Raw genomic sequence first — 26,652 nt, 5'->3', positions numbered from 1 at the left:
AGTAGGGCATTTGCCTTGCACACAGCTGACCCAGGATGGACCTGGGTTTGATCCCGGTGTCCCTTACGCTCCCCCAAGCCAGTAGCGATTTCTGAGCACATAACTAGGAGCAACCCCTGGGCGTCACTGGGTGTGCCCCAAAATCCAAAAAAAAGAAAAAGAAAAAGAAAAACATTCTAAACCAGACATCTGAGCTTTACCTTGAGTACTTAGTGATTAATGGCATTTATTTGATGAGAAATTAAAATTAAATACTATTTTTTTGTTTGATTTGCTTTGCCTGTAATACTCCTCTTTGACGTCCTTTGGGCTCTGAGTAAAATCTATTTTTCTCGAACTTAAAGTGTTTCTTCAGGATTTCCTGGTTCCCTGTGTGGTGCTCTGTAGATAAGCAGTGCTAAACCGTGCTGAAACATTTTTGATCATCCTAGAATAGCCCCAGTAGGCTCAGTAACCTTGAGAAAACAGCAATACATATACTTTTAAGACATTTTACTCTTCCTTTTTTTCTGCTGAGATTCCATCTCCAGATATATTTAAGCATTAGGCTGCCCCCCCTTTTTTTTCTTAACATAACCTTCAGAATAAAGGATGCTAAGTTATTAATAAATTCCTTTGCCTGCGCGGAAGTAGGATTGAGCCTGGAAACTCCTGATGTGATGGTAACCAGGATCACACACCAAAACCATCTGTGTCAATCTTGGCAGGACAGAAATGGCAAAAAACAAGATCTCCGAGAATGCTTTATTTACCAGGTGTGTGATCAAAAGGACAGATGCGTTTTTCAGATGACAAGATTGGCCGGGTGCCTTCAGAACCCAGGGGTGGTGTGTGTGGAAGTGTGTGTGCAGACACAGCCATCAAGGCTGGGCATTTTTAGCACATCTAGGAAATCAGGAGAGGAAGGGCTGGAAGCAGGGCCTGGCACGTGGCTAGAGTTATTAGAGGCACAGTCTCTGATCGTAAAGTGTGGGGAAGTGAGTGGTGCCCAAATGTCAGGGTGTGATAAGCATTAATTGAGGGTGTGCAGCGCGAGGGCAGGAGAAAATGAAGGGGAAACCGCTACAGAAACTTCTGGTTTTTCTATTTGAAGATTGGAACCATTTAAGTTTCTTCCTTTCCTTTCCTTTCCTTTCCTTTCCTTTCCTTTCCTTTCCTTTCCTTTCCTTTCCTTTCCTTTCCTTTCCTTTCCTTTCCTTTCCTTTCCTTTCCTTTCCTTTCCTTTCCTTTCCTTTCCTTTCCTTTCCTTTCCTTTCCTTTCCTTTCCTTTCCTTCCTTTCCTTTCCTTTCCTTTCCTTTCCTTTCCTTTTTCCTTTTTCCTTTTTCCTTTCCTTTCCTTTCCTTTCCTTTCTTCTCTCTCTCTCTTTCCTTCCTTCCGTCCTTCCTTCCTTCCTTCCTTCCTTCCTTCCTTCCCTCCTTGCTTCTTTCTTCCTTCCTTCCCTCCTTGCTCTTTCTTTCTTTCTTTCTTTCTTTCTTTCTTTCTTTCTTTCTTTCTTTCTTTCTTTCTTTCTTTCTTTCTTTCTTTCTTTCTTTCTTTCTTTCTTTCTTTCTTTCTTTCTTTCTTTCTTTCTTTCTTTCTTTCTTTCTTTCTTTCTTTCTTTCTTTCTTTCTTTTCTTTCTCTCTATTTCTTTCTTTCTTCCTTCCTTCCTCCCCTTTCTTTTTTTCTCTGACTTTTTTTCCTTCCCTTTTCTTCCTTTCTTTCATTCTTCTCTTTTTTTTCTCTTTGTTAAAGGAAAATGGAAGCTGAGGATTTTTTTTTTTTTTTTTTTTTTTTTGGTTTTTGGGCCACACCCTGTGACGCTCAGGGGTTACTCCTGGCTATGCACTCAGAAGTTGCTCCTGGCTTCTTGGGGGACCATATGGGACGCCGGGGGATCGAACCGCGGTCCGTCCTAGGCTAGCGCAGGCAAGGCAGGCACCTTACCTCCAGCGCCACCGCCCAGCCCCGAAGCTGAGGATTTTTTCATGCAATTAAACACACATAATTTTCATGAAAAGACAACAACAAGCCTAAAGCTTTTTATTCAATTTTAAGTTGGAATTATTATTATTTTTACCTTATCTTAAGTTGGAATTATTATTATTTGTTGTTGCTGTTGTTGCTTGACCACACCCAGTGGCACTCAGGGGTTGCTCCTGGCTCTGCACTCAGAAATCACTCTTGGCAGGCTTGGATGACCATATGGGATGCTGGGAAGCTAACCTGGGTCGACTGTATGCAAGGCAAATGCCTTATCAGCTGTACTATCGCTCTGGCTCAAGTTGGAATTATTTTTGCTAATTATAATGCAGTTTTGAGTATCTGAGAATTTGAAGAGATTTGTTTTATTAAAAACCTTAATTAGGCTTTGAATAAAATTTTTGCTTACTTTAACTGCAATGGTTCCTTGGAGAGTAATCTTATTTCCTCTGTCCCTAAGTTCTATAGACTGATTTTCAGGAAGCTTGTATGTTCTTAATGTTACTTAAGGTCAGTAGTTCTGCAGTGTATGTACATGTTTAGTCTTCCACAAATTGCTATGTTGGTGTCCCAGAAGCTTCCTTACCATACCAACACCTCAAATCAATGTGAAAGTTTTTTAGAATAGGAAGGGTGTGGTTTTGTATGTATTTCCTTTTGGCAAAATAAGGAGAGGGAATAGTCTGTTCCTAGGCCTGGTCTTTTCTGTAAGTTTGTCCAAAGGTAGTTTTATAGGAACTGAACTGGGTCCCTACCCCCAATTCTAGCCACATTTTTACCTTACAAAAATAAGAGACCTTGTTAAGTATTTTATGCATCTTTCTGGCCTCTCCTTCTAAAACTTCTCAGGAACTTCTTCTGACTTTCTGGCTCCTGGAGTATGGTTCTAAGACAAATCTTTACTGGGACCCCTTTCCTTGAAGCTCTGTATATGCTCAAGATCGAAAAAAGAGTAACAACATACAGAGAATAAAACGCTGCAATCCATGACTTTACATAAAAATCATGCAAAGACAGATACTTAGTGCTCCTTCAGCAGGTCACCCAAGCATTCTTGCCAGAAACATAACTGCATCTGGGAGACAGTCAGTATATGAAGTTCGTGGGACTTTGGCAAATGGCTGGCTGGTCTGAACAGAAAAGCTGACACATTCTGAAATTGGAGGGAATTTCTTCAGGGATGAAAAGAAATTGGCATAATTAACTGGGTGAAATTCATGGTCCCTAATTAGATTTTTTTCAAAAGAACAGCATTATTAAACTGTAATTCACATGTCAAAAGTTAACCCCTTTATTTAGAATTCAGTGGCTTCTTGTATTTTCAAGAGTTGGGTGATGGTCATGTCAGTATAATTCACTATTTATCACACCAAAAGGAGGAGACCCCGTACTAATTTTTCTTTTTACCCAGCCATTTACTAAGTTACTTTCTGAACTATGGATTTACCTATTCTAGATATTTTACATAAATGAAGACATAGAGCATATCATCCTTTGGTTTTTACTTTTCGAGACTTGTTATATTTTATTATCTTTATTTATCTATTTTTATTCATTTATTAAAAGGACTTCATTCCTTTTATTGCTGATCGACATTCCATTGGATGGATATGCCATATTTTGTGATTCTGTTCATCAGTCGATATTGCATTCAGTCTCTTCTGTTTGGGGCCATTGTAAAGAATGCTGCTATCAATACTCAGACAAATTTTTCCATGGACATATGTTTTTGGTTCTTTTGAGTACAGGTATATTCCAAAGAATAGAATTGATGGATCATGTGGTGACTTGATGCTTCTCCACTTTGTGGTTGTTTGTTTCTTTGTTTTGGAGGAGGTTGCAGGGTAGCCAAACCCTCCTCAGACAAGCAAGGCCTGTACTCTGTCATTAATTACGTTCGTTCCTGGGACCTGACAACTGTTGTGCAAAGTGGGTACCCATTTCACATTTCTACCAACAACATTTGAAGGGTTCACTTTCTCCACATTCTCAGAAACACTTTTGCTTCCCCTTCTTTTGACAGTTTGGTTGGTTCTCATTTGCATTTCCCAAGTGACTGGTGTTGAGCTTGAAAGCTTGAACATCTTTTCATATGCTCATTGGCTATTTTGTGTGTTTGTTCATTTTGGGGGAAATGTGTATTTTTTCTTTCCTTTTTTTTTTTTTTTTGGTATTTTTTGGGGGGGGGGGTCACACCCGGCGGTGCTCAGGGGTTACTCCTGGCTGTCTGCTCAGAAATAGCTCCTGGCAGGCTCAGGGGACCATATGGGACACCGGGATTCGAACCAACCACCTTTGGTCCTGGATCGGCTGCTTGCAAGGCAAACGCCGCTGTGCTATCTCTCCGGGCCCTTCTTTTATTTTTTTTTAATTTTTGGTTTGGGGGCCACACCTGGACGTGCTCAAGGTTTTCTCCTGGTTTTTCACTCAGGCTTCATTCCTAGTAATACTAGGAGACTGTGTACAGTTTTGGGGATTGGATGGTGAATGTTCAACTGCATGCAAGGCCAGCATCTTACCTGCTGTGCTAGCACTTGGAGGCCCTCTTTGTTCCCTTTTCATTAGGTTCATTGTCTTTTTCTTACTAAACTCTAACATTTCTTTATATATTTTAGATGATCCTAAATCCTTATTAGATGGATGATTTTGTATTTAAATGTTTAAGGGCCCTCTAGGCCTTGAGTAGGTACTCTGTATGCTTGCTTATTTGTACTTTTTGAATCTTGCATAGATTGTTTATAGGTTTGATTTTTTTAGACTGTTCACTGATAGCCAGTGGTATAAGCAATTTTACTTTTTTGTTTGTTTTTGTGTGGGGGGCCACACCTGGTGACACTCAGGGGTTACTCCTGGCTATGTGCTCAGGAATTGCTCCTGGCTTGGGGGACCATATGGGATGCTGGGGGATTGAACCAAGGTCCCTCCTTGGTTTGTGCATGCAAGGCAAACAGACGCCCTACCGCTTGTGCCATTGCTCCGGCCCCACAATTTTACTTTTTTTTTTTTTAATTATTTTCACTTGACCATATCTCAGTGTACGAACTGCTTTATTAAATCAAAATTAAATCAAAATAGAAATTTTGCAGATTTTCCTCTCCCTTTCTTTTTAAAGGCAGATCTTTTAAAATCTTGAAATGAAATTGCTCCTTTGCTAATCTGATTTTTAGAAACAAGAGAACAAAGTACTACAAGTAGAGTACCTTTAAATGACTCACAATTACTCACTAAATGCATGTAAACTTGGGTGTGCAATTAGGCAGCTCATTCTGTTGCAAAGGCAATTACATGCTTAAATGCAAGGCCACTCCCTCGACTCACCCAGCTGTCTCTCCTGTCTTAGGCTTATGATCAGTTATTATTAAGCCCCAGCTGTCAGAATATGAAAATACATGCTGGAGCTAGTGATGCCTTTCAACCAATAATGAAGGAAATGTTTTGAAAGGACGTTTTTCAAGTTTTTGCCATGCAGAGTTGTCTCGGTTGACAAAAGCTCATTCCTCTCGAGATAGGAGGTTATCCTTAGAACCCTGTTATCAGAGAAGTGATCTTGTCATAGAAATGGTCAGTGGCACTGACAGTACAGCTAACCTCTGTCATCTCTGAGGGTCTGAAATCAGAGCTTCGGGAAAAGTGTTTCTGTGATACAGGAGTGGCCAGACCTGGCCAGGCTTGCTTCATTTGTCCTCAAAACCTGACATGAACTTCTCACTGGTTGTTATTCATGCCTAAATCTCTGGTGTGAATATATACATATATATTTGGCTGCAGAAATGAATGTGTCTAATTATAGATCACTGGCCCAGATACCACTAAAGTTTTTATGTGATATACAGTATAATGCTGTTTTGCCTTTTATTTGTTTATGTATTCAGTGCTCAGGGGTTACTCCTGATTCTGCTCAGAAGTCGCCCCTGCCAAAAACCAAAAAACAAACAAACAAAAAATTCCCGGGCCCGGAGAGATAGCACAGTGGTGTTTGCCTTGCAAGCAGCCGATCCAGGACCAAAGGTGATTGGTTCGAATCCCAGTGTCCCATATGGTCCCCCGTGCCTGTCAGGAGCTATTTCTGAGCAGATAGCCAGGAGTAACCCCTGAGCACTGCCGGGTGTGGCCCAAAAACCAAAAAACAAACAAACAGAAGTCGCCCCTGGCATGCTTGGGGAATCATTTAGGATGTCAGGGATTGAACCGGGTCTGTCCTGGGTCGTCTGCATGCAAGGCAAATGCCCTACCGCTGTTCTATCACTTTTTGCCTTTTAAAAGTGCAAGAAATGCAGAGTTTGGGGCAGGAGTTAAAATACAGTGTGTAGGTAGAGTGATTGCTTTGTATGCAGCAGACCCAGGTTCTATCTCGGGCACATCCCGAGATATCTATCTCGCCCATCCCCCCTACTCCCAGGAATGGTTATGAGGGAAACCTGAACTGTGTGTTCTAATCAAACCATACATCAGGTTTAAGTTCATTTTGGTTTAAAGTTTTGTATCTGTTGGTACAGTTCTTTTTATTTATTTATTTGTTTGTTTGGTTGGTTGGTTTTTGGGCCACACCTGGTGACACTCAGGGGTCACTCCTGGTTCTATGCTCAGAAATTGCTCCTGGCAGGCTCGGGGACCATATAAGATGCTGAGTTTTGAACCACCTTCCTTCTGCACGCAAAGCAAACAACCTACCTCCATGCTATCTCTCCAGCCCCTATTGATACAATTCTAAGGAGCAAAACAAGTGAGATTTTTTTGTTGTTGTTGCAAAAAAAATTTTTTTAGGGCCAGGAGAGATAGCACAGCGGTGTTTGCCTTGTAAGCAGCCGATCCAGGACCAAAGGTGGTTGGTTTGAATCCCGGTGTCCCATATGGTCCCCCGTGCCTGCCAGGAGCTATTTCTGAGCAGACAGCCAGGAGTAACCCCTGAGCACTATCGGGTGTGGCCCAAAAACAAACAAAAAAAAATTTTTTTTAATTCTCAAAAAATTGATGATAACTCAAATATAATTACAGTTCTGAGTTATCTTATAGTTATAACTATAACTTTAGTTGTTCATTTTCTCATTCTTCAAGCCATGAAAATATTGAAATGATCTTTTCTTTCTTTGGAGGAGATGGTGGGGGACAACCCAGTGGTGCTCAGGGCCTACCCCTGGCTCGATGCTCAGGGTCACTCCTGGTGGGCTTGGGAGACAATATGGGATGCTGGAGATTGAACCCAGTTCCCCCATATGCAAGTTGTCCTTCCTCCTGAGCAGTGTTCTGGCCCCTGAAATGACCTTTTCTTACTCCGTACCATTATAAAATGGAAAAACATTGACATTATTCTAGATCACTACGCTTTCCTTCTTTGTCTCGATTAATATTAACAATTCTTTGTTGTTCATCATCCTTGTTCTGTCAGAACCATCCTTCTAGTAATCCTCAATCTGTATTTCTACCTCAGCCGAGCGTTGAGGTGGGGCAGAGTGATTTTTCAAATGTTAAGTGGGAGAAGGAGTTTCCTCCTCTGTAAGCTCCCTAAAAATGTTAATACTTCTGCTCTGTCTTCCTAGCTTCTCTTCATCCTTCCTGTCAATTACCAGAATATATGGGAGTTTGGAGTTTTAAAACTAAGCTCATATAATTAACATCTTAAAGACAGTAGTAATCATAGAGGCGGGACCTTGAGCCACGTGCATGTATTTCCCTGTACTTTTGAATCGGTTCTTCTGCCCACATGAATTAGAGCGAGCAGATACTTGACTTCCCGAGTCTAGACCTTCCTATAGCCTGTTGATAAAGATTCCTACGCTGGAAGACTCCATATTTCCGTTTAGGTTACTTGATATACTTGTCATTAGAGCTGCTACAGGACCTGCTTTTTCCATTTTACAGCCATTTGATGAGTCAGTTTCCATATCTCTGCTTGTCCAGGCCTGTGACTTTAGGAAACTCATAAAGTAAGTGAAAGGTCATTAATAGGCAATAGAACTTTCAACTAGCGCGATCTTTACTGACATTCTCAAACCAGGCTCTCAACCTGCATAAAAGTGGAGCCGAGAAACAAACATTGGTTTTAGCGTCACTAGGCCCTGTGACAGAGACAGTCCATGACCACCGGACATGAGCAGGGGCGGTTAGAACAGAGGTTTTCCTCATGCTATATAGCAGGGCTTCTTACACTTTTTTTTTTTCTGATATTTTGAGTTTTTGGTGCCAGCTGCAACAACCTCTAAGCCACCCCCCACCCAGCCCAAGCCTCCAGCTTCGAGAATTTACTTAGTTTAAAAGATCAATTGGGGGCCCGGAGAGATAGCACAGTGGTGTTTGCCTTGCAAGCAGCCGATCCAGGACCAAAGGTGGTTGGTTCGAATCCCGGTGTCCCATGTGGTCCCCCATGCCTGCCAAGAGCTATATCTGAGCAGACAGCCAGGAGTAACCCCTGAGCACCGTCGGGTGTGGCCCAAAAACCAAAAAAAAAAAAAAAAAAAAAAAAAAGATCAATTGGAGGGGCCGGACAGATAGCATGGAGTTAAGGCATTTGCCTTTCATGCAGAAGGACGGTGGTTCGAATCCCAGCATCCCATATGGTCCCCCGAGCCTGCCAGGAGCGATTTCTGAGCATAGAGCCAGGAATAACCCATGAACACTGCTGGGTGTGATCCAAAAACCAAAAAAAAAAAAAAAAAAAAAAAAAAGATCAATTGGAGGGGCCGGAGAGATAGCATGGAGGTAAGGCATATTTGCCTTGCATGCAGAAGGATGGTGGTTCGAATCCCAGCATCCCATATGGTCCCCCGAGCCTGCTAGGAGCGATTTCTGAGTGTAGAGCCAGGAGTAACCCATGAGCACTTCTGGGTGTGACCCAAAAACAAAAACAAAAACAAAAAGATCAATTGTAAGGTTGACAAATATTCTGACTCTGTAAGGTTGACAAATATTCTGACTCTGATACAGCAAGGAATTTGTTGACTTTAATGCCTGTCAGTGTGTGTGTGTGACCAACAAGTAGTTTTTTCCTGTGTTGGTAGACCTTTGAGCAAGGTTCTGTTGTGGATAAAACCTGCCATGAAAGTTCATTAAAGTTCATTAAACTTGGTTTTGATTATTCCCAAGTGCTGTTTTGTTTCCTCCATCTGAAAAATGAAGATGCACAAATAGTAAGTTCTCTATACTAGACTTAGTTTTGGGTTTGATGGAATTTTTCCCCCCCCATAACATTCAATGTCAGCAACTTGAGAGATAGTACAGGGGTAAAAATGCTTGTCACACATGTGGCTGAGCCCAGCACTTCATGTGGATCCCTGAGCACAGAGGCAGGAGTACACCCTGAACTCATCCATCCAGGTGTGACCCCAGAACAAAAACAGACATGTAATGGACAGAGATATTTACCATCTCCAGACTGACCCTTGAGACATCTAAGACAGTTCCTTTAGAATCCAGCTATGGGTTCAACATAAGAGTATTACAGAACATTACTAAAATGACTCCAAGAAAGTAGGTTCGGATTTGAGCCGGTAATTTTATAGCCTCGTAGTGGCTAGAAAGCCAGGGATGTGACACAGTATTGGAGTGCATGCCTTATTGTATGAAGCCCTGAATTTGATCTCCAGCACCACAAAATTAAAATAAAAAAAAGTCATAAACATGGCCACATTTATAACTAATTTAAGGTTTAAATGCTTTAAACTACTTCAAACCAAATACTTTGGTAACCATTATCCCATTACATAGGAGAAAAAATTTATGTAATTTTCAGCAAAGTGATTTGGGGCTTTTTTGGGGGGTTGAATGGGGGGGATGGATCACACCCGGCGTTCAGAAGTCACTCCTGGCAGGCTCGGTGGACCATATGGGACGCCTGAATTCTAACCGAGTTCCATCCTGTATTGACCAAGTAGAAGGCAAACGCCTTACCACTGTGCTCTAGCTCTGCCCTCAAAGTGATTTGTTTTATATGTGGTCATGGTGGGATGTATTGGGGTCACATGGGTAATGCTTGGGAACTACTCCTGGCTCTGTACTCAGTAGTCTTATGGTGATGTGTTTGAATGTTTTTATTTATTTATTTTTTGGTTTTTGGTTTTTGGGTCACACCCAGTGGCACTCAAAGGTTACTCCTGGCTCTGCGCTCAGTAGTCACTCCTGGCAGGCATGGAGAATCATATGGGATGTTGGGATTCAAACTACCATTTGCTCGAATCAGCTGCTTGCGAGGCAAACACCCTACTGCTGTGCTATCTCTCCAGCCCCTGTTTGAGTTTTTTTTTTGTTTTGTTTTTGTTTTTGGGCCACACCCAGCGGTGCTCAGAAGTTACTCCTGGCTGTCTGCTCAGAAACAGCTCCTGGCAGGCACGGGGGACCATATGGGACACTGGGATTCGAACCAACCACCTTAGGTCCTGGATCGGCTGCTTGCAAGGCAAACACCACTGTGCTATCCCTCCAGGCCCTGTTTGAGTGTTTTTATGTGAATAAGAAAAAAGAAGTTAGATTCTCTTTTGCAATGCTGGGGATTAAACCCAGTATTTCTTTTTTTTTGGGGGGGGGGCCCACACCCGGCAGTGCTCAGGGGTCACTCCTGGCTGTCTGCTCAGAAATAGCTCCTGGCAGGCACGGGGGACCATATGGGACACCGGGATTCGAACCAACCACCTTAGGTCCTGGATCGGCTGCTTGCAAGGCAAACACCACTGTGCTATCTCTCCAGGCCCTGTTTGAGTGTTTTTATGTGAATAAGAAAAAAGAAGTTAGATTCTCTTTTGCAATGCTGGGGATTAAACCCAGTATTTCTTTTTTTTTTGGGGGGGGGGGGGCCCACACCCGGCAGTGCTCAGGGGTCACTCCTGGCTGTCTGCTCAGAAATAGCTCCTGGCAGGCACGGGGGACCATATGGGACACCGGGATTCGAACCAACCACCTTTGGTCCTGGATCGGCTGCTTGCAAGGCAAACGCCGCTGTGCTATCTCTCCGGGCCCAAACCCAGTATTTCTTGAACTTTCCTGCTTGGCAAGCACTGTTCTAGTCATTGGTTGAAGTTCCTACACTCTCTATTCTAAAAAAGAGATCTTGGGGCCAGAGCAGTGGTGGAAACGGTAAGGCGTCTGCCTTGCCCACGCTAGCCTAGGACGGACTGTGGTTCCATCCCCCGGCGTCCCATATGGTCCCTCAAGCCAGAAGCGATTTCTGAGTGCATAGCCAGGAGTAACCCCTGAGCGTCACCAGGTGTGGCCCAAAAATCAAAACAATAATAATAATAATAATAATAATAATAATAATAATAATAATAATAATAATAATAATAAAAGAGATCTTGTGTTTCCTTCCTGTGTGAGAGTGCTACCTTACGTTGCATAGCACTTAAGGGAGAGCTGTGTGTTGTTCTAATAGGGACCACATTCAGTGGTCAGTCAGAAGGCTTTGTATGTTCTAGGCCTGATCTCTACTATTTGGGCCATCTCCCTGGTCCCATAGTATTTTCAGTTGTGAATTTCAAACTGTTGTGCTAAAATTGCTTTATATCATAGTAGTTCTTTGAGAGGTATTCCACATTGCTTTGGTTTTTAACATACTATATTGAATATTTGTCCTTTTTTTTTTTTTTTTTTTTTTTTGGTTTTTGGGCCACACCCGTGTGATGCTCAGGGGTTACTCCTGGCTATGAGCTCAGAAATCGCCCCTGGCTTGGGGGGATCATATGGGACGCCGGGGGATCGAACCGCAGTCCTGATCCTTGGCTAGCACTTGCAAGGCAGACACCTTACCTCTAGCGCCACCTTCCCGGCCCCGAATATTTGTCTTTCATAGTTAGAGTGAAACTACTTACTATATCAGAATCTTTACTTCTTGTTCTTTTGTTGTTTATGTTTTTCTTTTTGGGGGAGGGCACACCTGGCAGTGCACAGGGGTTAGTCCTGGCTCTACACTCAGAAATTACTCCTGGTAGATTCAGGGCACCGTACAGTGTGTCGAAGATTAAACCTGGGTCAGCTATGTGGAAGGCAAGTGCCCTACTTACTGTACTATCATGCTGGCCCCATTTACTTCTATTTTAAAGTACTGATTCTGCTAATTAGAAGTGTCCCTATACTATATCTTTTATGCTCATTAAGAGTTGTTTTTCAGGAGCCAGAGTGATAACACAACAGGTAGAACATGGCCTTGCACATGGCCAACCCAATTTGATCCCTGGAATCCCATATGGTTCCCTGAACCTGCCAGGTGTAACCTCTGAGTGCCACTGAGGGGCCCCAAAACAAAACAAAGTTGTTTTTCAGCGACCGTAAAGATAGTATAGAAGGTGGGGTAATTGCCTTGCACATGGCTGAACCAGGTTCAATTCTGACATCCCTGACCTTACCAGGTGTGATCCCTGAACATCATAGGATGTGGCCTAAAAAGAAAAAAGAAAAGAGGGAGGGGGCCGGAGCAGTGGCGCAAGCAGTAAGGTGTCTGCCTTGTCGGTGCTAGCCTAGGATGGACCACAGTTCTATCTTCCAGTGCCCCATATGGCCCCCCCCAAGCCAGGAGCAATTTCTGAGCACATAGCCAGGAGTAACCTGAGCATCACCAGGTATGGCCCAAAAAATGAAAAATAAGAAGGGAGAGTTATTTTTCATGCTCAGGAATCCTAGTCTTTAGTGAGAGGGATGGGTTCACCCTTTCTAATTATGTAAAATAATACAACTAAATTTGTATGACCTTACCTGGCATCTACTTTTATTTTTTATTAAAGCGAGTATATAGATGGTTTTTCTTTGTCATGACTCCTGTCCTATTTGTCCTTCTCTTAAAACCTTATGTTAAATTTAATCATTTTCACCATAGCTATTTTCTCTTTTTCCCCACCAATATAATTGGTTGATGTTTGAATAAACAGGCAGCTCTCATTGGAAGTTCCATTTAGTCAATCCCACTGTTCTGGAAGCCTCCACGTAAAGAGGATTTCAATAGCTTTTCTTTCCTTTGGGTAACCCCTGGAGCTTTGGCCTCAGTGGGTGAGACATCATAAAGGAATATATTTGATCAGTAACAAAATGAGGAACAAAAACAGCCACAGAATTTTATGGAAGTAGTTGGCTACATATTAAGTATTCATGGTTTGTTAGTTGGTTATAAATAAGGTTTCAGTCTTTAGATACTCTGACGTTCATAGAGACTAACTTGGTAGTCCTGGTGACCCATTTTAGATTGAGTCTGAGTAAGTTTGTGCCAAATTTTAATTAATAAAAAACAAATCAAGCAACTCATAGAAGATTGATTCTCAATATCTCAAGTTATTTGAAAGAATTAGTTCTCATTTGGGACTTTTATTCTCAAATTTAAGATACCTTGTATGCCTCTAGAGTCTAATACTGGCTTGGTTTTTGTTTGTTTTGTTTTTTATATTTGGGCCACACATAGGAGCTACTCCTGGCTCTTGTGTTTGGAGGCCCATGGGCTGTGGAGACAAAATCTGCACCTCTTGTAAGGCAAAGCCTTTGAGCTATATCCAGCCCGCTAGTGCAATTTTTGAGTGGAAAAATATGACAGACAAATGGGTTGGTGTTTTAAATACCTGATTTGCTTATTTTGATAACTTTCATGTGGGAATATTCAGCAATGCCTGTTAATTAATCCTGGGTGAAGTAAAATTTCTCTCATTTGTAAGTTGACAAGCCTGCTTTACTCATTTTCTTTCATGGTACGTGTGCTGATTATTTTAATTACTCGTAGCTCTTTCCCAGTACTTCTGATAGAGACAAGGGTCTAAAAGTCATAGTTGAGGAGATCTAGCACAGAGCGCTGCCCCTGGGCAGGCAGCTTGAGATCCTGTGTTGACTCTAACCTTTCCATGACCCCTCAGGTTCTGGGGCCTGCCCCAAGGTGGTGCTCCTTCTTAGACAACCTGACAGAGGAACTGGAAGAGAACCCAGAGAGCACAGTCTATGACGATTACAAATTCGTCACCAAGAAGGACCTTGAAAACCTAGGTAAGAGGAAAAAAACTTGATCAAAGGACTATAAGCTTGTGCTATTCTTTCTAGCTGCAGGGTGAAGTGCTCATGTTTATCTGTATATCTGTATAGCACATATTGTAATCTTTGTAATCTCTGCTTATCAAAAGCGCAGCCCACCAAAACCTTTTGTATCGTAATGAGGAATAGTTTTAAAAAAATTAGTTTAGGGGCTTGAGCAGTAAGCGATAGGCATTTTTAGCCAGGACTAACCTCCGAACGTCACTGGGTGTAGCCCAAAAACCAAAAAAAAAAAAAATTTTAGTTTAGACACCCTAGAGAGAGAGATAGGACAGTCGGTAGAGAACTTGCCTTGCATGCAGCTGACCCAGAATTGATCCCTGGCATCTCATATGGGAGTGATTCCGGGGACAGCTGGCAGTAACTACTGAGCAAAGCCAGTGTAGCACAAAAACAAAAATGAAACAAACAAGATTGAGTTTGTTTTTAGATGAAAAAATTTTTTATCTAAGCATTGATAACGTATGAAGAACATTTGTTTAAAAAGAAAAACAGGGAGTTGGGTTTTTTTTCTACAAGTACTACATGAATATACCTTGCAAGTACATGATTCTAGCTCCCTTTAGCTTTACTTGTCAAAGACATAATCCAGAGCCTCAAACCCGCAGCTTGAACCCTCAAATGTAAAGAGTCTTAATAATTAGATTAGGCTTAAAGGCCCCATACTAAGAAATGACTTCTGTTAACACCTGCTTCTATTATGGGGCTTACATATGCCTAGTAATATTCCATATGTTTACATAAAGCTCATTTAATCCCCACAACTGGTTGGAATGGATATGGTTACCATTCCATTTTATAGCTAAGGAAACTGATTATATATATAGGATTAAAGAAATTTGGCAAAAGCTTTAGTAGTAATAAATTTGAGAGTTAAGAGTTTAAAGCGGGGCCAGAGAGATAGCATGGAGGTAAGGAGCTTGCCTTGCATGCAAAAGATTGGTGGTTCGAATCCCAGCATCCCATATGGTTCCCTGAACCTGCCAGGAGCAATTTCTGAGCATAGAGCCAGGAATAACCCCTTAGCGCTGCCGGATGTGACCCAAAACCCAAAAACAAACAAACAAACAAAAACAAACAAACAAAAAAAAAAGTTTAAAGCAAGAGCTCATGGGGCTGGACAGTGGAGAAGGTGTTTGTTTTGCACATTACGGACCTGGGGTTTGATCTCTGGCATCCCTTATGGTCCTCCAAGCCTGTCAGGAGTAATTTCTGAATGCAGAGCTGCAAGTAACTCCTGAGTACCACTGAGTGTGGTCTCAAAAACACTAAACTACAAACAAGAACCCAAACTCATAATCTCAGTCATGCTAACCTGTTAGAAGACCAGCCTGCCTAGCACTAGTGTGTAGGGGAAGGAAAGTCAATTTCATTAATCTTCTACTGTTGAGAAAGGCTGCATAAAACTTAATTGCTACCTATGTCCTAGTATAGTAGATCCAGGCATAATTGTCCTCAATTCTACCAAAATAGTTCTTATGCATTTTAAAATGTCTTAAGAATAAAATCAGAGATAAATGGGCTTTTCCTGCTTAAAAATGTGCAGCATAATTTTATTCTTTTTTTTTTTGCATAATTTTATTCTAATATGCTGATGTTACACTCAGAATTATTAAATTGGAGAATAGAAAGTCATTATTGTTTTGTGGGTTTAGGAATGATCACTATTTTAATACATTCTGGGTACTTATTTTTACTATTTTTGAGGCAAGAAGAAGTTTCATAGGTTTATATATTTTGTTCACATATATCATTCTGCCCATTTTAGAACTAAGAGTACATAAAAAACTACTAGAAAGGGTTTGATTACAGCATTATCTTATAACTAATATTAAATTAATTTCTTATCTTTTTCTTTTTGTTTTTTTGGTTTTGGGGTCTCAACTGGTAGTGCTCAGGAGTTTCTCCTGGCTCTTCACTCAGGAATTATTCCTGGCAGTGCTCAGGGAACCATATAGGATGGCTGGGATTAAACTCAGGTTGGCCACATGCAAGACAAATACACTACCTGCTGTGATGTCTCTGGCCCCAAGAAAGTTTGTTTTTTGTTTGTTTGTTTGTTTTTGTTTTTGGGTCACACCTGGCAGCACTCAGGATTACTCCTAGTTCTGTGTTCTAAAATTATTCCTGGCAGGCTTCGGGAACCATAGCGATGCCAGGGATCGAACCTGGGTTGGGCACATGCAAGTTAAAACACCTTACCTGTTTGCTATTGCTCTGGCCTCAACTTTCTTATAATTTTTCTACAGATTTTTCTCATACATAAATAGAACATATATTGTAACAGATTTTCTCACATATAAATATATATTATATATAAGTGTTTGTATGTTTTTAGTCACACCTACTGGTGTTCAGGCTTATAACTGACTCCTTAGGGTTTTACTCCTGGAAACGCTCAGATGATCATGAGCAATGCCTGGGATTGAACCCATCTCAGCCATGTGCACAGTAAGCCCCTTACCTGCCGTGCTCTCGCTAGCCTCTATTTAAAATCTTGTGAATAGTTTATTTTAAAACCAGAAATAAGTTCTTGTAATTAATTTTACTTATTTCTTAAGATTATTAATACTGGGTACTTACAAGTTTTGAATATTCCTAGCTGCTGTCCTTGGCAGACCCTCTAGCATAGTGTTTCGTGGAATAATATTTTCTGCAAGAATGGGGAACACGGTGGCTATTCAGGACATTGGGGGCAGACTGACTGAATGTCCACCACAATATCTTAGTGCCACTTAGTATTTGTGTGCTGAGATCTGTTGACTAACCTCCTTATGCTTTTTCTTTTCCATACACTGGGAATAATAGTGGTGCTTACCCATATGTAGGGTTACTTGGAGAACGAATAGATGGTGCCTGAAATGTATGCAAGCACAGCATCTAACCGTAATAAGTGAATGTTAACTATCATCTTGAGGATTGTGGTCAAATATTAAGATTGGGAAATGCCAGGTGAAGCAAAGTTCAGTCCATTCCTTTGCTTGTGGGCGTCTTTGAACCTTTAGTATTATCACACATTGTAAATCTCCAGGAGGGTAAGAAAGTGTGAAACATGCCCCATACTTCATGGATGAAAGAGCCTCTCTTTCTCAGAAGGTTATTTGGGATTATGTTCTGTAGATTGAATAGTAGGAAACAATGTTTTGGAATTGTTTCAGTTCCAAAGCTGTCAATGAAAAGTAGTTCTGGGTTTTTGTTATGTTTTCTTTTGTTTTTAATGCCTCACTTGCCATGGGAATAATTCTGTGACACAAAAAAAAGTTGTATGTACTTAAAAGAAATAAATGTTAGAAACTCATAGGTACTTGAATGCAGGCTGCTATGCATTAGTACATTTTAGTTTATTTTACATTTTTTTGTTTGTTTTTTTTGGGGGGGGCCACACCCAGTGTTGCTCAGGCTTATTCCTAGATCCATGCTCAAGGGTCACTCCTGGGAGAAATCAGGGGACCATTTCTCCCTTTACTCCTTATATCATTGCCAGTCATAGCATTGATACATTTTTTCGTTTGTTTTGTTTCTGTTTTTGGGTCCCACTCAGCAGCACTCAGGAGTCACTCCTGGTTCCACGCTCAGAAATGGCTCCTGGCAGGCTTGAGGGACCTTATGGGATGCCGGGATTCGAACCACTGTCCTTCTGCATGCAAGGCAAACACTTCTTTTTTTTGTTTGTTTGTTTTGTTTTGTTTTTGGGTCACTCCCGGCAGCGCTCAGGGCTTACTCCTGGTCAGAAATCGCCCCTCGCAGGCACGAAAAGACCATATGGGAACCACAAACCTTCTGCATGAAAGGCAAACACCTTACCTCCATGCTGTCTCTCCGGCCCCTAATTTCACTTCTTTTTTTTTTTTTTTTCTGTTTTTTGGGGCCACACCCGGCAGTGCTCAGAGGTTACTCCTGGCTGTCTGCTCAGAAATAGCTCCTGGCAGGCACGGGGGACCATATGGGACACCGGGATTCGAACCAACCACCTTAGGTCCTGGATCGGCTGCTTGCAAGGCAAACACCGCTGCGCTATCTCTCCGGGCCCTAATTTCACTTCTTTTTTTTTTTTTTTATTTTTTATTTTTTATTTTTTTTATTTTTTTTATTTCACTTCTTAATGTTCTATAAAGTATGTTGTTTAGGGAATAAACAATAAGCAATAATATAGTGGCTAGAGCATTTGCCTTGCAAACAGCTGACTTGGGCTCAATTCCTGGCATCTTGTAAGGTCCCCTGACCACCTTCAGGAGTAATTCCTGACTGCAGAACCTGAGCAATGCTGACTGTGCCCCCCCCCCCCCCCCGCCCCCAAAGTATGCTATTTAGTACCATTGTATGGTTTCTGTCTGGTACTTATTTTCAGTTCTGGTTTGATGTTATTTCTACAACTTGAAAATTAAGGACATTTTTTTTTTTTGGAAATAAAGTCACTTAGTTTTATGCCAGTTAGAGCTGTTTTTTTATGAAAGTGCTTCATGTGTGGTCTTTTTGTTTTTATTTTGGGATCACTCCTAGCAGTGCTGAGGGTTTATTCATGTCTCTGTGCTCAAGAATCACTCCTGGTGGTGCTCAGGTGACCAGAGTGATACTGGATATCAAAACTGGGTCAGCCACTTATTTTGAAAATATTTTTATAAGCTTTTTGACTAAATATTTGCAGTTAGTAAGGTAATTTCTTTGGCATCAGCAGAATAATATATCTCAACACCAGTACCACCAATTCAGGAAATAATGTAAATGATAATGTGAAGGCAGGGTTCCAGAACTGATTGGCAGTGAACTTTTTATTTATCCACTTTGAAATGTGTGCATATAATACATACATTAATGTGCATAATGTGCTTGCATATTTTGATACGAATTTTCAGGTATTTTTTTTAACAGATCCAGCTTCCAGTTATGATGATTTCCTTTTGTTTTTGCAAGTGGTGAGCAGTAATTGTTCCTAGCCTGCCACTACCAATACTGTTTCTACTAGTCAGTATAAAAATTAGCAACTAGTTGATTTCCTTTTTATTGTTTAAATTTTTTTGTTTGTTTTTGTTCTTGCTTTTTGGGCCACACTTAGCATTGCTCAGGGATTACTCCTGGCTCTGCACTCAGAAATTACTCCTAGAGGGCTTGTGGGGAGAGGGATCATATGCCAGGGATGAATCTAGGTCAACACCCTACTGCTGTACTATCATGCCCTGATTTCCTTATTATTTAAAAGTTAAAACAGGCTTGTGGAATTCAAAAATTTGATAATCACTATATAAGGAAACTTTCTTTACCCTCTGTCTTGATAGTTCATCAAGAAAGTATTTTATTCCTTTTTATGTTAAGTATTATGTACAAAATAAGTAAGAAAGGTGTTCGAATGGATTAATACTTTCTCTATAGAAAATCAGTCATTCTAATCCTTACCCATTTAATCAAGTTTCATGAGGTCCTGCCTCCCTCTGTTTCGTTTCCCCAGGACTCACACATCTCATTGGCTCACCGTTTCTTCGGGCATATATGCACGGATTTTTCATGGATATCAGACTCTATCACAAGGTAATCACACAGCTACTGTGAGTTTTGGAAACATATGAGAAATCTGTCACTATGCCCTCCCTATTTAATTGAAACTTCATCAAATGTACTTAGTATTTATAAAATTGTCTATAATAGCCTCTTTAGTGTAATAGTTGTAGTTCTTAAAACACACTGCCCGCTGATTCTGCTGTTGCCTTTCTCTTTGAAAAAGGTGAAATTGATGGTAAATCCATTTGCTTACGAAGAATACAGGAAAGACAGAATCCGACAGAAAATAGAAGAAACTCGTGCACAGAGAGTGCAGCTAAAGGTGAGTATTGTGCTCACCAGATACAGGAGGGGGTCCTGGTACCCTGATGCCCAAGAGGTCACTCTAGTGTGGGATGGAGCTGGTAATGGAGCCGGGCTCCTTGAGGTAGATGGAGATAGCTCCTACGAAGAACATCAGAAAGCTGGATCTGCCTCCCACACTCTGCTGCACTGCTAGGATGAAGAATTGTTGATGGGTTTATACAGACCCCACCACAAGCAGATGGCAGAGCAGGTTCCCTCCTCTTATGTTGCCTTCCCAGTCTCTTAAGTAACACCTTTTGGTTACAGTTAACCAGCAAAGGGTCTGTTTTGTTCTCTTACTGAACAAGTGATAAAAAAAGGAAACAAATGTTTTAGTGCAGGATATTTTGAGTGCAAAAGTCTCATGACTGTTTAATTCCCCAAATCCTCCCCTTTCCCTAGCCCCCAAAAGGAGTTAAGGTGTAAGAACAAGGAATGTTTGCATGTTTGCAAGGAGAGACTGGACTCCAGAGAACTGTAGTCCTCGCTCTTTGCTGTACTCTTCAAGTTGTATTTTCCTCACAAACACGAGATGGAAAAGATAATAAGCAGCTTATCCTGGGAGCTTTCAGACTCACATCTAGGAGTCCCCCTAGAAATTTGCCATTTTAGGAAAAGGAAATAATGCAACAACCATTATTAGTAGCATTTTGGGAATCCTGTAACTCCAGCCAGAGGTTACAGTAACCAGCCTGCTGTTCCCTGCTTGTCTTAGGGACTCAAACCATTTGAGACTAACTAGCTAAATGCAAACACTTCAGCCACCTGCCTTGGTGCCTTTGTTAGGAAGAGAGTCACACGTGTCAGGGACTCTTGGACTCCCAGCAACAAGATACTAGTATCTTGTTCTATGTAGTTCTGGCAGCTCTATGTTCAGATTATTTCCTGATGTGGGGGTAACAACATTTCCAAAAGAAATACTATATATCTTCCACCAAAAAAAATGATACTTCTTAGAGAAATGTTAACCTTTGATATTAAGAATGATATATTTTGGAGCCAGAGGGATAGTACAGCAGCTACATCACTTGCCTTGCATATTGCTGACCCAGGTTCGTCCCCAACATCAAAGAGGTTACCCCAAGCTCCACCAACAGTGATCCATGAGTGCAGAGCCAGGAATAAGCCCTGAGCATTGCCATGTATGGCCCTCCAACTAAATAAACAAAATAAGCAGTATATCTCTCAATACAATTGTTAAATTTTTTTTTTTTCCTCAACCAGAAATTGCCAAAAGTTAATAAGGAGCTGGCACTTAAATTAATCGAGGAAGAGGAAGAGAAGCAAAAAGCTACATGGAAAAAAAAAGTTAAGGTAAGATTTTGGATGGTAGAGAAAATATTGATATTTTCTGTACTGGTAATTCTTTATTCTTTATTTGATTTTATACTTAAAAAAAATATGGAGTAGTAGCACAGTGGCTAGAGCATTTGCCTTTTCATGTGTCATACCCAGTTTGCTCCCTAGCATCCCCAAAATTCTCCCGAGCCTGCCAGAAATAGTTTCTGATCACAGAGTCAGGAGTAACCCCCTGAGAACAGCCATGTGTGGCCCAAACAGAGAAAATTTATAGGATAGAAAATAAAGAAGGGGGCCGGAGCAATAGCACAGTGATAAGGCATTTGCCTTGCACGCAGTCAACACAGGACAGACCCCAGTTCAAATTCTTGCATCTCATGTTTCCCGAGCCTGCCAGGAGCGACTTCTGAGCACAGAACCAGGAGTAACTCCTGAGCGCTGCAAGGTATGACCCAAAAACCAAAACAATAAAACAAAAGAAAATAAGAAGGAAGTCAGCCATAGAATTCTATCCATAAAGTCTTTATTATTATTTTTATTTTAGTAAATTTTCTTTCTGTCTTATTTTTAAAGTCAAACTAATAGCAAGATTATATATAAGTTATTTGGAGTCTGTACAATGGAATAAGTGTCTTCCCATTTAAAAATGATTATAACGGGGCCGGGTAGGTGGCGCTGGAGGTAAGGTGTCTGCCTTGCAAGCGCTAGCCAAGGAAGGACCGTGGTTCGATCCCCCGGCGTCCCATATGGTCCCCCCAAGCCAGGGGCGATTTCTGAGCACATAGCCAGGAGTAACCCCTGAGCGTCAAACGGGTGTGGCCCAAAAAACCAAAAAAAAAAAAAAAAATGATTATAACTATTTTTATGGCTCTATTTTCTGTATAGATGTTTAATTTATTTGATCCTTTTTATTGTTGAATATTTAGATTATTTCTTTGTTTTAATTAGATTTATATATAATTCATTTATTAAGCATGGCATGTGCATGTGTTCTTTTGTTTTTTATTTATTGAGAAAGAAATTAGCTTTATTTGACACCAGTTTTTAAAATTGTTTAGAATAGTGTTGTAGTAATCATTCAGTACCAATCTCACCATCAGTGTGTCCTTCACTTCACTATTGTCCCTAATTTCCCATTGACAACCCCCTCCCAGCCAAAGGCTGCCCCTTTGGCAGCTACAAAATAATTTATTTTATATTGTTTGTTACAGCAAAATGGCAGGTGAAATTATTGAAAAATAATTCAGTAAAAGAAAACTTGTGAAAAGTGTTATATTGCACAATGGGGTCATTAAAGTCATTGAGGGTTTACTGAGCTGTTTATTGCAGTTCAGATTCCTGTGATATTGTATTGTTTATTGAGTTTGGTTGGCATCTGTGCTACTTTCCCACCAATTTTGGTGTGTTCCTACCTAATTTGCTGTCAGTATTGTAGATTTTGAAGGTGTTGCATGGCTCCATATCTGACCACACACTCTAGGAACACTAGGATCTGTAGAATTGGGACGATTCTCAGAATGCACCCCTCCTGAGAGTGCCCCAGTGTCTTCAGACCAAAAGCCAGTTGCATCAGCTTGGCTTGGCATCTCTTCTGAGATTATTTATGAAAGCTATGAAAGCTATGAAGCTGGACTATTGTTTACATGGTAGTGGCTCTGGACTGTCCCAGTCTGTGTTCTGAATGATTCGCGCTCTCTGCTCCCTGTTCATTCTCTGCCTTCTTCACCCTCTTTTCATGCTCTGTTACAGTTTTTAATCATATTGTTTAAATATGAAGTTTTGAAAGTTTTCCTTAGGTATGTGATTATGAGTATGTGCATATCCAAGCATACTGTTTTACTTGCAACGGTTAAATCTATTTGCAGTGGCTGTGCACTTCTCATTTTCATCTGTGTATAGCAGACCTGTAATATCCTCATTTCTTTCATCATCATTTCATTCCAACTTTGATTAGGAAAAGAAGCAATTGGTTTCTGATCAGTATCACTGTGTGGTACTTCCTCATAACCCCATATCTGCATGGGTTTTCTCTGGAATCTCTAGTTTCCAGCCATATCCCAGAGTTGTGCCCATCAGGCTCATTGGGGTGACTCACTTGTCACAGAGGGAATAATTATGGGTGTAGTGCACAATGGAAGTGTGGGTCTCTCCTTGCCCCCAGAGTTGTCAGTGTAGCTTTGGCCTACCTATGAACCAGAACTGAAGTAAGTGGTTTGGAAATGAATGAATGAAAGAATACAATTGACTGTTTTGTAGAAGTGTTTGGATTTTAGAAGATTGATGATGTCTTTGTGACCAAAGGTTCTCCAGAATTACTTATATCCGTTAGCCTATGGCAGAATTAACCTTGTGTGTCATTTTGCTTAAAACAGTATTTTCTGGAACCTGCCCTATTTTAGAACATAACTATGTTAAAGTATCTGAAAGGGGGGCTGGAGAGATAGCATGGAGGTAAGGCATTTGCCTTTCATGCAGAAGGTCATTGGTTTGAATCCTGGCATCCCGGCATCCCATATGGTCCCCCGAGCATGCTAGGAGTGATTTCTGAGTGTGAAGCCAGGAGTAACCCCTGAGCACTGCTGGGTGTGAGCCAAATAACCGCCCCCCCGAATAAAAAACATTCATTTAAAAAAAAAAAGTATCTGAAAGGGGCCAGAATGATAGTACAGCAGGTAGGGTGCTTACCTTACATGCAGCTGACTCGGGTTTAATCACTAGCATCCCATATGGTCCCCTGAGCCTGTCAGGATTGATTCCTGGGTACAGAGCCAGGAGTAACCCCTGAGCACTGCCTGGTAAAGCCCTAAAACAAAAACAAACAAAAATCTGCCTCAAAGTGTTTCAAATCTGTCTCAAGTGCTTCCTGCTATGTGGACTTTCTCAGAGTACTCACAGTATCCTTCTGTTGGCCAAGTCTGAAAATGATTATACAGGTGGCTTTTCAGCTTCTTGGTGCCATTTTGGAAGTGATTTTTGAATTGATCTTTTCTAGAGCCTCGGTAGGAAGAGTGGCATAAGGCTGCTATGTTTTCATTTTTATCTTTTCTTATGGGTGTATGAGCCCTTATCTTACAGTTGCTGTAGAGAGAGTAGGACACTTGGAATTATGTATTTATTTTGACTTTGGAGACATACCCAGAAGTCTTTGTGCTTGAGGATCATTCTTGGTGGTGCTTCAGGGATCATGCCGTGCTGAGGCCCAATCCCAGGCCTCCTGCAGCACATGTGCATCAGCCTGTTGAATGATCTCCCTGGTCCCAAATTCAATTTTTATCTTGTGTGCAGCTTAGTATACTAGGATCAGGAATCTATAAGTCTGTTTTTTGTTTTGGAGCCACACTGGGCAGTACTCAGGGGTTACTCCTGGCTCTATACCCAGGAATCAATCCTGACAGGCTCATATGTAGAGATGTAGAAAAATCTCTTACCTGCCTTGCACTTCTCTCTCTTCATAGACTTTTGTTGAGGTTGAGGACAGCCAATAAGAATTGGGCAGGATGGGGCCAGAGAGATAGCATGAAGGTAGGGTGTTTGCCTTGCATGCAGAAGGACAGTGGTTTGAATCCTGGCATCCATATGGTCCCCTGAGCCTACCAGGAGCAATTTCTGAGCATAGAGCCAGGAGTAACCCCTGAGCTCTGCCAGGTCTGACCCGAAAACCAAAAAAAAAAAAAAAAAAAGAATTGGGCAGGATGATAAAAATGACCAGGTGCAGTTTTTAATCTGTGAGAAAAAAATGATTGCTCTGTGCCTTTACATATTTTGGCCAAAATATTAATAAGGTCAGGCTGTTAACGAAGATCAGAGTGAGCATTGCAAGAAGAGTATCTTAGAAATTTTTACCTTCCTTCCTCAGACAGAGGCTTCTTTCAAGTTGAAAGTGTCATCTTTGTAGGCAAGTCAGCTGAGGAAATTCTACTGCTAATGGGATTTATAACTTGCCCTGACTTTGATTTGGGGTGACTTGTTAGCTAAAATTGGGCCTTTATATCAGAACTTAGTGTAGCTCTGCAAATACTTAAAGAGAGCCTTCAAAAAATCGAAAACTGTTATTACACAAAGTTTATATGGGTTTTTTTTGTTTATTTAACATTTTTGTCTAATTAAAATGAAGACTTTAAAAACCATTCAGGAGTCTAAGGAAAGAATCCTTCATTATAATTGTAAAGAATACTTGAAAGAATTGTTGAATCCATCAGCAGTTCATTAGTCTTGCCTTTGAACTCAGCTCTTCAAAACCTCCAGAACTTTAATAGCGTTGATAACTCCTGATTTGAAAGACAGTGTGGGGTGGTCGCATTCTGCTTCGGCTGGCTTCAAGTGAAATTCCACAGAGGTAGACAGGGAAATGTGTTCCCAAATACTGCTGCCACTAGTAACATAATTAAAGTCTACAAGCTGTTTACCCTACAATCAATGGGGATCCAGAATGGATAGTGACCTGCTTTGTAAAGTCAGTGTTATCTCGGCCTGGTTTAGATTTACAAGTTTGGTGGTATTAATTCTAATTAAGAATTTATTCCTGGGGCCGGGCGGTGGTGCTAAAGGTAAGGTGCCTGCCTTGCCTTCGCTAGCCTTGGACGGACCCTGGTTCGATCCCCCGGTGTCCCATATGGTCCCCCAAGCCAGGAGCAACTTCTGAGTGCATAGCCAGGAGTAACCCCTGAGCGTTACTGGGTGTGGCCCAAAAACAAAAAACAAAAACAAACAAAAAAAAAACAAAGAATTTATTCCTGGGGCTGGAGAGATAGCACAGTGGTGGGGCATTTGCCTTGAAGGCAGCCGATCCAGAATGGATCCCAGCATCCCATGTGGTCCCCATGCCCGCCAGGAGCGATTTTTGAGCGCAGAGCCAGAGTGACCCCTGAGTGCCACCGGTTATGACCCAAAAACTGAAAACCAAAAAAAAAAAAAACCCAAGTTTTATTCCTGGGGCTGGAGAGATTGTACAGTGGGTAGGGCATTTGCCTTGCACGCGGCAACCTAGGTTTGATTACCAACATCCCATATGGTTCTCTGAGCCCACCAGGAGTGATTTTTGAGTGCAGATCCAGGTAGTGAGTGTGAGAAAAAGAATGCCTGTCTCGAATACAGACAGGGGATGAGGGAGGGAGGAGATGTGGGATGTTCTTTTTTATAACTGAAACCCTAATACAAACGTTTGTAATCATGGTGCTTAAATATATTATAAAAACATACAGATAATAAAAGGCGGGGCCAGTGAGGTGGCGCTAGAGGTAAAGTGTCTGCCTTGCAAGCGCTAGCCAAGGAAGGACTGCGGTTCAATCCCCTGGCGTCCCATATGGTCCCCCCAAGCCAGGGGCAATTTCTGAGCGCTTAGCCAGGAATAAATCCTGAGCATCAAACGGGTGTGGCTAAAAAACAAACAAACAAACAAACAAACAAACAAAAAGGCCCGGAGAGATAGCACAGCTGTGTTTGCCATGCAAGCAGCCGATTCAGGACCAGAGGTGGTTGGTTCGAATCCCGGTGTCCCATATGGTCCCCTGTGCCTGCCAGGAGCTATTTCTGAGCAGACAGCCAGGAGTAACCCCTGAGCACCGCTGGG

General features: G+C 41.4%; 1 protein-coding gene across 1 annotated transcript in view; it reads left to right on the top strand.

Moving 5' to 3' along the window:
• Nucleotides 1-26,652, top strand: part of NOL10 (nucleolar protein 10) — a 112,971-nt gene that overhangs the window by 64,968 nt on the left and 21,351 nt on the right. The window contains exons 14-17 of the mRNA XM_049784517.1: nucleotides 13,775-13,901; nucleotides 19,390-19,469; nucleotides 19,663-19,761; nucleotides 21,009-21,098. Coding sequence (XP_049640474.1) covers nucleotides 13,775-13,901; nucleotides 19,390-19,469; nucleotides 19,663-19,761; nucleotides 21,009-21,098 — 396 coding nt within the window. The remainder of the gene's footprint in view (nucleotides 1-13,774; nucleotides 13,902-19,389; nucleotides 19,470-19,662; nucleotides 19,762-21,008; nucleotides 21,099-26,652) is intronic.

Source organism: Suncus etruscus, chromosome 12 (genome assembly GCF_024139225.1).
Source record: "Suncus etruscus isolate mSunEtr1 chromosome 12, mSunEtr1.pri.cur, whole genome shotgun sequence".
NCBI classification, from domain to species: Eukaryota; Metazoa; Chordata; class Mammalia; order Eulipotyphla; family Soricidae; genus Suncus; species Suncus etruscus.
Note: the sequence above shows the minus strand (reverse complement) of the source record. Positions and strands in the feature narration are given on the sequence as shown.